We start from the raw sequence: 12758 nt of genomic DNA, 5'->3' as shown, positions 1-12758 counted from the left end.
AATATTAGCCACAAAAAGGAATGAAATTGGGTCATTTGTAGTGAGGTGAATGAACCTAGAGTCTGTAATACAGAGTGGAAATATGTCAGAAAAAGAAAACAAAATATCATATATTGATGTGATAATTAGATGGCATAATTGATGCAATGGACATGAGTTTGAACAGGCTCTGGGAGATAGTGAGGACAGGGAAGCCTGGCATGCTGCAGTCCATGGAATTGCAAAGAGCTGGACATGACTTAGTGACTGAATAACAAAAACACGTATATATGGAATCTAGAAAAATGGTACTGATGAACCTTTCTGCAGGACAGGAATAGAGACCCAGACATAGAGAACTGACTTGTGGACACAGGGAGGGAAGAAGAGAGTGGAACAAATTGAGAGAGTTGCGCTGACATTTATGTTAATACACTAGTATGTGTAAAGGGCTTCCCAGATGGCGCTAGTGGTAAAGAATCCTCCTGCCAATGAAGGAGATGCAAGACCCCTGGGTTCGACCCCAGGGTCCAGAAGATCCCCTGGAGTAGGAAGTGGCAACCCACTTCAGGATTCTTGCCTGGAAGATTCCATGGACAGAGGAGCCCGACGGGCTACAGTCCATGGGGTTTCAGAGTCGGAAACAATTGAACTACTAACACCATGTGTAAAATAGATATCTAGTGGGAAGCTGCTGTGTAATACAGAGAGCTCAACTTGGTAATCTGTGATGACCTAGATGGGTGGGATGGTGGGGGTGGCTCAAGAGGAAAGTCTACGGAAGATGACGATGGACAGGGAAGCCTGGTGCGCTCAGTCGGTGGGGTCGCAAAGAGTTGGACACGACTTAGCTACTGAACAACAATAGGTGATTCACGTTGTTGTACGGCAGAAACTAACAACATTGGAAAGCAATTAGACTTTAATAAATAAATTTTTTAAAAAGATCTGTGATGCTATCAGACAAATCCCATCTGGGAATAAGTATTTCAATAGATATTCAAGCTTTCTTCTAAAAGAATGGTGCTGAAGGAGAAATTATTACTTTAGTTATACTAGGTAGGAACACTAAGTCAAGTTTTCTCAACTGGGCTTCACTTCTTCCTTGGCACATCTCTTTCTTTCCAGTCTGCTGCCTTTTTTCATGTTTGGCTTGTACATCTCACCTCCCTAATCCCCTTGTTAGGAGAATATTCCTATCCTCATGCCAGCAAAACACATGCATCCTGTAGACCCAATTTTAGACTGAACTCTTTTAAGGAGCCAGTTCATTATTTCTCTACATTGTTTTAACTCTAGTTTCGATGGAACTTTGAGATTTCTGGCTGTTTGATGTGGTACTGGGCTCTCTAAGTTGAGTGAAATGTTAGTAAAAGGCAGTTGATTATAGAAAGAAATCCTTACTTTCCACAGATCACATCTAATCAGCTCTGTGTAGAACTCACCACATCTTTAGGTGCCTAATCCATGTGTACTGGGATTCATTCTGGCATTTGCCAATGTGAATCAAGGTGTTTTTTATTGCTTTAGTAAGCCAAAAAATAATTAGCCATTTCTTGATTTGTGTCTTATGTAACACTTTATGAAATAAAACGTTAGTTTCTCTAACTTTACAGGGTTGTAACTAGCACATTTGGAAATGGGTGGAATTTTTCTTCTACAGCCTCACCCTTTTTTTCCTTCTCATCTCTCTCGGTGTTTAGCATTCACTCCTTCCTTTGTTTACTATTACCTTCATGCATGAAGCAAATTTATCCTGAGGCAGAAAATATACAACTGTTTACTCTCAAGAGGCATTTAAATGAAGAGTAGTTTCTCCTGGTGTAAAGATTCCTTATTCCCAATCTATAAAGCAAATTGTATCATACAGATGCTGAAACACTGTTTAGAATCAGAAGCACTGATTTATCTCCCGTTACATTTCTCCAATGAATGTAGCTTTCAAATCCTAGATCATGTATTCTTTCTGGTAATTGGCAACATTAGCTATATAAATGGACCAAAAATAGAACTGAATCAACATAGATCTACCTGCATAAGCAAACACTGCTATATGAGCAAAAGTAGTATTTTTCCTTTTCAAAAAATATATTTATTTATTTGGTTGTGTCAGAAACTAGTTGTAGCAAGCAGGATGTTGTGTTATGTGTTATGTTGTGTTACATGGCATCCTTCACTGGGGACACAGACTCTGTAGTTGTAGTGCTTGGGCTTAGTTGCTCTGAGGCATGTGAGATCCTAGCTCCCTGACCAGGGGTTGGACCCACATCCCTTGCATTGCAAGGCAGATTCTTAACCAGGTGAACCACCAGGGAAGTCCCAAGGTAGTCTTTTTCTTGTGAAGAAATGAGAATGCAGTATAACTCAGAACTAGTGTTTCTGTTGAAAAGATTACACAAACTGATTTCTGGCCACATATTTTTTAAGCACTATTTGTTGTTGCTGATAAATATGGAAATTAACTAGATTATTTTTAAGGGATAATATGGGGGACTGTCTACCAAACCCTTCTAGGCCATGGTGCCTTGGAGTAGTCAGTTATCACTTCCCACTGTGTTTTTCTCATTTCTAGGATGGAAATTATGCTGATAGTTTTACTACTGTATGTAGGCATTGTTGAATCAGACAAGAGAGAAATATGTGAAGGCAAATATTGATATAAACCATTAAATTAAATCAATTATTGTGCTTTTTATATCTACAAAAGGAATTGTCTTTTTGTTATTTCTGAATTCTACATATTAGGAAAACACAACCAGCACATGAAATCTGTTATTTCTTTGGGTATTATTATTTAGGACAAAACTAATCTTTGAAAAGAGAGTAGGTTTAAAGTCTGTGTGTAAAAAAATATCAGTAACTAAGAATAAATGACAGATATGGCAGGAATGGTGAAGGTGGTATGTTAATGATTGTAGTTTGGGAAATGGTGAAGCTAGAGGGCAAGATTCTGGTTTGACTTGGTCAGAGAGATTCAGCCATTAGGTAGCCTTGACACCTGAGGCAGATGATTCGACCTACATCTCTTTCTATAGTTTGCCATGAAGATTCAGGGAATTAAGATGAGTGAAGTCTTTAAAATAGTGCCCACCACCTAGCAGTTGTTCACAAAGTGTTGTTATTGTTCTGTTTTCAACTGTATAATAATTTATCCCAGCAGATTGTTTTTTAAATAAGAGTTCAACAAGACCATACCTGGACAGCTGGAGTCTCTAATACCCAGCTGATCGTGTGCCTTACATTATTCCCTACAGGTATTGTTTTATCATCTATGAGGCTAACATATTATATTATAGTGAGGTCAGATTGCAGGCTGAGTTTAGATTAGCTAAATTTAGAGGATTTCTGTTTATGTGGGTAGGTCTGTCCCTCCTATGAGCACTATCCTCTCCCTACACCCCACCGATTTTAGACTATGTTTATAAAGCAAAACCATATTTCCATCATTTTACAAATTACTTTCTTCAAATTTCAACATTTAGATGACACCTAAAAGCTCTTTGAGATGAACAGAATTATCTGTTTCCTTACTTGCACTACCTTTTTCCTGGCTATCAAAAGAGATTCTGTGCACTTGCTTTGAGCAAACCCATTGCGTTCTTTCCTAAGGTGTAGCTTTCTATGTATGTTAACTTGCAAATCTCTTTACTAAAATGAAGTTCCAAGATCACTTTATGGGTTTCATTGAGATAATAGTGACTTGAAAGCAAATAATTTTGACTTCAGTTTATCTATTAATATTTATGGTCTGCAGCGAAGGAAATCACTTGCTTTCTGGGACTGATTCTTACCCATAAAAAGAAGTTAGACTAGGTCAAAGATTTTAACCCATGTTATATAGATGGAGTCTATACATTTGGAGAGTGATTTTTTTTTTTTACTAACCTATAACTAAAATTAGGATTTTCTTCATTTGTAGGCAACAATACACAGTAACATTTGTGATATTTGTGTTTGTCACCAATGTACTTAGTCACTTAGTCATATCTGATTCTTTTCAATCCCATGGACTGTAGCCCACCAGTCTCCTCTGTCCTTGGGATTTTTCATGCAAGTAAACTGGAGTAGGTTGCCAGTTCCTTCTCCAGGGGATCTTCCTGACCTAGGGATCGAACCTGTGTCTCCTGTATTGCAGGAATATTCTTTACCTTCTGAGCCATCTGTGAAGCCCATCACCAATAGAATCATCAATATTTTCATAACATTTAAATTCATGAGGAAATCTTATAGTATCCTTTGATCTCATTATTTCAGAATTATATAGATGATAGACCTGCAGCTAGACCTTGTTAGTTAATGAATTAATGAAGAAACACATTTGTTACTGTATCGTATCTTAAGGGTTACTTGAAGATGTTGATAATTATATTTAATATAAATGAAATCCTTTGTATATCATTTATTTATGAATTTTATTTTAAGGAAATCATAGGTTTCACTAAACTAAAAGAGGGGGCAATTCAAAACTTGTGGGATCTTGCATTATAAGGATGTTTCTTAGAAGGTCTTTTACACAGACTATTCTTTGGTCATGAAGATGATCTAAAATGTGATGAATTTATCTAAAATCAATGAATGTGATGAATTGAAAAATGCAAATAATTTCTTCTTTTCTGACAGAAAGATATCTCATATCTCAGAATGATATGGCTTTCTCTTTTTATGAAAGCCTAAGAGTCACTTTCAAAGAGTGTTATCCAAGTTAGTTGTAAAGCCTTCTATAACTAAAGATTTATTAACTAAGAGTAATATGATTAGAATATGCTGAAGACCTGAATTCAGTATTTTCCTAAGCATTCTGGCTGACATGCAATTGACTGGTAATGTTATGTATGTGCCCCTGGAAACATCTGGAATTTTACAGTTTCAAGGGACACATTTCTTTTCCTCAGGGCTACAAAAGTCTTGTCTTGGGTTAGTCACAGTTTTAAATGGCTACTTTCCTAACTGTATGTATGGAATTACTCTTGGATGTAGGCTGTGTAACATTTTTGTAATGCTGTGTTTTAACCATTTGTTATTTTACTCCTCTTCCATTCTTTATTACTGGGGAGCTCTTTATCCACTAGAAATAAGAGCATTTGATTATTGGTAAATCTCAGTGTCTTTTGTCCACTGTAAAAGGTTCTCAAAAATTTTGAGAGGATTACTGAATTACTTATATTTCTTTCTTTTAATTCAATCTATTTTTTTCCACTCTGTTCTGTTCTATTCTATTTTTTTTCTGTTCTATTCTATTTTTTTCTGTTCTAGTCTAGTCATAAGTAGCAAGATTTAAATCAAAAGTTTAAGACAAGGCTAGATGATAAATGTCAGAAACACATTAACTTGGGAAGCAGAAATTTCAAAGAAGATCCAAAAGTCAATTATAAGGTGCCTATAACCATCACCCAATTCAAATAATTGAAAAGGTCAGGTTGTTGATGGTTAGAATAGGATTTGTGAGGAAGCGTTCTTTAATGCATTCTCTGCTATTGGGAAAGGTATAGAAATTCTTCCCTCTTCACCTCAAATCAAAGGAAGATAGTTTCACCCTTGGAGAGCTAGAAGTAAAGGGGATTTTGGGAATGGAATAAAAAGGTTAGAAGGTGACAGATAAGCTGAAGGAGAGGAAGCTATGTAGATTTCAGCCTTTCCTCAACTAATTTATAGGAATAAAGGTCTAAAGAATGTTTCATGTGAACCGAATGTAGCGTATCTGTATTTGGAAGCATGATAGGGCTTAGGAGACAGAATCTGGAGATGTACTAACACATTTCCAGGGGCTGTGGACATTGTAAAGGAACATGTGTGTCCATGCCAAGGTTGTGAGAAGTCTCCAACCATGGTCCTTGGCAAGAAGTCCCTGGAGAGCCCATGAGTGTACTCACAGAGTAGTCAGCTCTATACACCTGCAGGTCTAGTGAATCCAAAGCCACCCTACAGTGGTAGTCTTAGCCTTCCCTGTCTTGCTTCAGCTTAGGGGTCCAAGGTAGCCAGTTGACAGAGGACAAACAACACTGCTTGTTGCTTGCTTAATAAAGCCTGCCTGCTTGAGCTTAAAAGAATAAATAAAGAAAGAAACATCAGTCAAGCTCTCCTCCCCCACCCCCCATGACCAGTTTCTAGGCTCTGCAACAAATCCAAGGTTGGGAATAAGTTTTATCTGTTTTAAAGTTGATGTATATTGTATGTGATTAGACCTAAGACACTGGCAATTTAGTGTGATCAGAATGATTAGAAAAGTCCTGATACTACCCAAAAGATTGAACCTGGGACAGAAGATAACTTTCCCCTGCTAAGTATATTTTCAAGAGAGTAAAGGACAAAATAATTTTGCTTTGTGATAATATTCCCTAAGTTCTGTATGTTCACTAATTTTATGAACTCAGTAAAAATCTATTGCAGTTGAGACAATGCAGTCTTACAATATATCTTGGAAAAACAATCTCAAAATCAGTTGGTGCAGTATAATTGTCAACATATTTTCAATCAAATTTTAGATGGAAAGAACATTCTATAATATGTGACTATGACTATTTTCTGAAATATCAAAGTATTTTGAGTAATTGACTCAAAAACCAACTTCTGCTAATTTTTAACTTTCTCAGATAATAATTCTCTTTTATCTGTACATTTTGCTCTATGTTTCTATTTTTTTTAATAGATTCTCTGCAGCCTCTCTAGAAATGTTGGAATATTTTCCATGCTATTTTTTTTCAAAGTTTATATAGAAGCTGAGTGATCCTAAGATTATAAATTCCATTAGTTTGTTTTGGCAGAGGATACATCTTAAACATTACATTCTCTTATACTCATTTTTTAAAAGTCATAGCAACTAAGCAATGTGTGATATAAGACAATGAACATTAGAGGGTTTGTTGGAAAGAAGATATTTCAATTAAAATATTTGGGGAAAACATGCATAATTTTTATGTTTGATTTAATAGATGCTTGAACATGTCTCATCTGTTTCATTTCTGTATCTCCAGATTAAATTTCAACTTCACAAACTTGTATAACCACCAGAAGATGACGTGTATACTCTATCAATCCATAGGCTGAAAAGAAAGTATTTGGTATTTTTGAAGAAATGTGCCACAGATCCACTATAAAATCTAGTCTTCAGAGTTTCACTGATTGCTTCAGTTTCCTGACCTAATTAGGTTTTCTCCCCTCAGGTCTATTTTGCTTTTGTTTATTTGTTGTTTGTGTGTTTATTTTTCAGGTGAACCTGATCCCCATAAGAACTCAGATCTAGTAAATGCCGAAGAAAAACATGCTGAAACACATTCATAGGTCTGAAACACCTTAAAGACATCTTTCATTATAAGGATGGGAGGTAATTTTATTTTTTAGATGAAAAATTTATTTCCAAATTGGATGATTTGGAAAGTATCATTAGAAACAAAGTTATCTTATTTAAATGTCCTTTTGGATTCTTTTCTTTTAAATCTCTATTTTCTGAGGCAAACCCTTAACAAGTAAGCTTTAAATATTTACTGTTTAAGTTTACCTTTTCAAAGGATTCTTGACTTACTCAGCAATAAAAATTATATTTACCGAGAGCTTTTAGTCCTTTAAAAATAATAAGCTATATCCTATGGGGAGGTTTAATTCTGTTTTCTTCTACAGTACTTCATACAAGAAATATAAACATTTTATACCAGTTTCCTTTTCTACTTCATGTAGGAAATATGAGTGCTTACATTGGGTGATAATAACAAAGCAAGTACATATTATAAAACACCATCAATATTTGCTCAAATCCATGGACATTGCATCAATGATTATCCTTTTAAAAATTCAGCTTCTAGGGCTCATCTTTGATCTACCAAATTATCAGCTCTGGGAGTGATGCTAATGTCTGTTTAAAAAGTATAAAAATGAGTCTTGCTATTGGCTTGATGGTAGAGGCAAGAAAAAAATGCTGCAGGTACCATATCAAGTCTTTGAGATGTTATTAGTAGCACCTCAAATGTTGCTTTAAATCGATGAAGTTACGATGTGATTAGCCATAACTGTTTTATATATGCTGCATTCAGACTTACTTATGGCAAAGAAGGCATTTTTTTTAAGGAAACAAATTCACAAGAAATCATGAAGATATATAAAAGCTACATGTGCCTAAAAATCTCTCAATTCAGGTCCCCATTGCTGTCACAAAGGAATGAACAGAACTCCCAAGACCACCTCTTTTTAATATAATGAAAGTGCCTTAATATGGTTGCAGCCGTCACCACCACAGTGAGCTGTTTTACAGACGTTTTCCACTGAGCATCACAATAAAGAGAATCTTGCATTACGAAAAAAAAGAAAAAAATGTGGCTAGCTTTTAAGAGGAATCATTTCCCAGTATTCTTGAGTCAGTTGTAAGATTCTTTAATCGATACTAATAGTTTCACTAATAGCAACTATCAGTGTCATCCTATCAACAGTTCCAGAGTTGGTGACTGTGATTAACAGTTAACATATGAATTATGGATAGAAATCAAATCATAAACTGGATAGAAATTTTAAAAACCAGCTCTATATTAAAATTTTTAAAGATATTGTCTTGTATTGAATCTCTAATATTTTGGCCACCTGATGCAAAGAGCTGACTCATTTGAAAAGTCCCCGATGCTGGGAAAGATTGAGAGCAGGAGGAGAAGGGGACGAACAGAGGATAAGATGGTTGGAAGGCATCACTGACTCAATGGACATGAGTTTGGGTAGGTTCCGGGAGTTGGTGATGGACAGGGAGGCCTGGCATGTTGCAGTTCATGGGGTCGCAAAGAGTCGGACATGACTGAGTGACTGAACTGAGCTGAACTGAAATTGTATTAGTTAACAATTCCTCTCCATTACCTCCATCCAAACTTTAGACACACACACACACATACACACAAAAGAGATAGGAAGAGAAATTCCAACAGAAATTCCAGCTGATATAAAAAGAATAGCTATCATTTTCTGATAAATCTCTTATTTTTGTGAGGTCAGTGTGAAATTGCCACACAATAATTGATGCCTATATATGACTAAAGCATGATCTTCCTTTTCATTTGGATTTTATTTCAGGATAATGAAAACAGTGCTAAAATATTCTAAATCCTCAATTTTTCACAAATCTTTTTCTCCTCTTTCAACACACACTCAGAACAGGCCATTTTATGAACTTATATAAGAGGCAAACATAAATTTTGAGCTACTAATTCTAGCCACATAAATACACGCAAAGTTGCTATCACAGATTTTGGCCAGTGCTTCTGTCATTACTCTTTCTCCACAATTTGGCTTTCTTAATCAGACCAAAGAAATTTTAAGGCAAAAGTTGGACATTTTCAAATTTTTATTACTTTGAACCCAGTTATTACATAGGTGACTATGCAATATATGTACAGAATGTGAGGCATTTTAAAATTTTACTTTCTTGCTTTGTTTTACAGAGTGCTATAACTACAAAACTTTCAAGCTTCTAAGTAAAAGGAAAGCAAAAACAAAATTATAAAAAATATTTTTGCAGCTCTGAGGCTATTTAGATTGTCCTTGTTGTTTTAAATACATGGGAACCAAGTGAGAAGAGGGGCTGCTCAGAAGTTGTAGTTGAAGTCCTAAGACAACAATGAAGCATCAGAGCCTGGACTCTGTGTCCTGATGAACTCTTCATTGTAACTCGCAAGCTGGGAAACCACGGCAAAACCTGTTCCTGAAAGCAGTGAACCAGCCTGCATCCACCACTGTTATTGCGAAGCACTAAAGCATCACCCACATGGGGGTCATCACAATGCAAGTCACACAAGACCTATGATCAAAGATGACGAGAACCTCCAGCCCTTGTTGGAGACAGACACTAGAACTGAGAATTGGATTTGCCTTCTGGGGTGTTACTCTCATCAGGATGTAACAAAATATATTACAGGTCAAGGGATAAGGGACAAGAAGTGTGTGTGTGTGTGTGTGTATGTGTGTGTGTACTCAAAAATGTCTGTGAACATGGAAGCCCACACTCTTCTGTGCAGAGAGCATTATTTGATGTGATTTATAATTTTACTACAAACAAACAAACTGCAGCCATTGGAGACTGCTTCCTTGTCATGTTTTGCCTGAGCATGTGCAGAGCCTTGCCTTTGTTCCAAATTGAAGAACTACCTTTATTTGTTATTAGCTGCCAAGAAAGGTCAAGACCAAGTAGGTGTTGTAATTTTCACTGTACAAACTCTTCAATGATTGTGAGACTAAATGAATTTGTTTTTGTGAAAGGTAGAAATTAGATGGAAAAGATCAAGAGTAGTCATCAATTAAAGAAGAAAGTGAAGGTGGATATGTCCATCCTAATGAGTTTTCTGTTGCACCTGCTTCTTCCCTGGGTTCCACAATGCTAAGCAATATTTTAGAAATGGATGCAATCAGAAGCTTTTAAATCTAAGTAGTGGGATTTTATAACTCACAACTTAGATATCTTTTCATGTGTAAGCCATATTCTATATGCATATTAGGTATGCATTATTCTAACTTAAGATATATTTGTGCATAGACTGTGTATAAAATGCTTTTAAATGTTCTGTGAATAAGGTCCTTAGCTTTTGTTTCACCTGAAGCATATGTAGAACACAGATAAATAATTGAATTGTATCGTAGATATTATAATGCAATTGATATTTTAAATGCAAGCAGTAAAGATTGATCTATAATGATGTGTGGCAGGGAAAATTTATAGATATGTACATCATGGTGACTTTTTGTCCTTTAACAATGGATTTCTTATTTCTATTTATGGAGAAACTGCAATTACTGCTTTTAATGTCTTTTTTAAGGTAGCTATTTACAAACTAGAAAATATTCTGCATTTAAAGTAGAATCTGACTGTCTGGGAAGTCTAATTACTATTGTTCCTATTTGAGCCAGTTGTCTTTCATTAAAGGTATAGACTCTCTCAACAGAGAAATAAATTGAAACACTGCTTCTGAACTGCCATAGGAAACATGTCCGCTTTGTTCCTATTAATCCTTTAAGATATGTAGACTTTATAACTAAAACAATAGAAGAGTATAATGAAGTCATTATTTTCTGTATATGGGTTTTAACCTAATTTTCCAGGTTATGTAACTTATAAAGCACTGTGACAGAACTTGCAAGGGATCCGGGCAAACATGCTCCATCCCTTCAGAAGAGCTGTCACACTTGATGCACTTATTCCTTTTAAACTAGTCTCCCTGTCTCGCTTCCTCTGTCCCTCCTTCTTTTTGTGTCTTTACTTCTCTCTTCTGTATCTTCCTTATTCCCTCTTCTCTCCCTTTAAGACAACCACTGACTTGTGTTAATTAGCAGGAAGTTAGAGGGAGGGTTGGAGAAGGCGATGGCACCCCACTCCAGCACTCTTGCCTGGAAAATCCCATGGACAGAGGAGCCTGGTGGGCTGCAGTCCATGGGGTCCCTACGAGTCGGACACGACTGAGCGACTTCACTTTCATTTCATGCATTGGAGAAGGAAATGGCAACCCACTCCAGTGTTCTTGCCTGGAGAATCCCAGGGACGGGGGAGCCTGGTGGGCTGCCGTCTATGGGGTCACACAGAGTCGGACACGACTGAAGCGACTTAGCAGCAGCAGCAGCAGCAAAGGGAGGGAAGTGGTGCCCACCCCTTCTTGCAAACACAGTGTTGAAGAGAAGGATGGATAAATTTGACTCCTGAGCCTTAAATTTTTTGCTTAGCATTGTACCTTCAGCTACCCCACATATATCTAACAATTTCATAGGCCTGTTTATTTAAGCAGTATCTCCTTTATTTAATTTTTAACATGACAAGCTACAATTCTTGTGTTTTTATTCTGCTGTAATTTTCCATATTTTCCTATTATATATGATTGTTAAATAAATCTTACTGGAGGGAAAATATTGTGAACCATTTGGTGCCTGATGTAATTCGATTTGGTAGGGCATTATAAAGTTGATGCAATCAGGAAAAACCAGAAGTACATCATCCTAAAAATTGATATGAGTTCTATCAGAAAGTGATTTTTACTCTATGAAAGAAATGTTCATTGAACATGTATGATTGCACCTATTATTGCATGCTCCTGGCTAGATACATGTGCATATAGGATTCTGGGAAGCTGAATCATTACTCTAGAAATTTCCTATTTTATAGAGGAGCAAATCTATACACATAAATAACTAAAATGCCACATATAAAGTAATCAAGTACAAATAAAATACCCCCTCTGGATATTAAAGGACATAAATACTGCCCTTATTTTCAGGGCTTCCAAAAATGGATGGCACATGTGTTGACATTTCAATAACAAATAATAAACAAAAGCTCATATTCGTAGCCTATTTTCTACATACAAGCTCCAGGTAAGCACTTAACAAATGTTATCTCTAATCCTTAATCATCCAGTAAAGTGGGTATAAATATGAGTAAGGAAATCATGTCTCAGAGAAAGAGCCTTGTCTAAGGCCATGTGAGTCTCCAGACTGGAATTGGTTCTAGAGCTCTCTGGCACCAGAGACCTCTTTTTCTTTCCACTGCATCTATATAGGATGTGGCAGAAGCACAGAGGAAAAGACAGTTCTGTGAAGAAGAATAATGTGAATAAGGCAACACTAGAGAAAAAAATAAAAGTAAAGAGTGTCAAGGTGAAGACCTGGAGAGTTTTAATTAACTCAGTTATGAGGAACTGGCTCAGTATGTGTCACCTCTTAGGCTGTGTCTTCATGATGCTAAAGCATTCTCTATGAAAAAATGTAAAAATTCATCTAATCATTAGATACACGATGCTTAACTTTCTACTTTAAATATGATTCCATGATAA

At 36.2% G+C, this 12758-nt stretch overlaps 1 protein-coding gene across 2 annotated transcripts in view; it reads left to right on the top strand.

Annotated features, from left to right (window-relative positions):
* PDE1A (phosphodiesterase 1A) overlaps positions 1-11845 on the top strand; it is a 384680-nt gene extending 372835 nt beyond the window's left edge. The window contains exons 15-16 of one of the 2 annotated variants that reach the window (XM_040227752.1): positions 7187-7300; positions 9390-11845. In XM_040227752.1, the coding sequence (XP_040083686.1) occupies positions 7187-7257 (71 nt within the window). In that variant the 3' untranslated portion in view covers positions 7258-7300; positions 9390-11845. The remainder of the gene's footprint in view (positions 1-7186; positions 7301-9389) is intronic. The other variant, XM_040227753.1, reaches the window with a different exon arrangement.
* Positions 11846-12758: the final 913 nt, after the last annotated feature.

The sequence above is a fragment of the Oryx dammah genome, unplaced genomic scaffold (assembly GCF_014754425.2).
Source record: "Oryx dammah isolate SB20612 unplaced genomic scaffold, SCBI_Odam_1.1 HiC_scaffold_27, whole genome shotgun sequence".
NCBI lineage: Eukaryota > Metazoa > Chordata > Mammalia > Artiodactyla > Bovidae > Oryx > Oryx dammah.
Note: the sequence above shows the minus strand (reverse complement) of the source record. Positions and strands in the feature narration are given on the sequence as shown.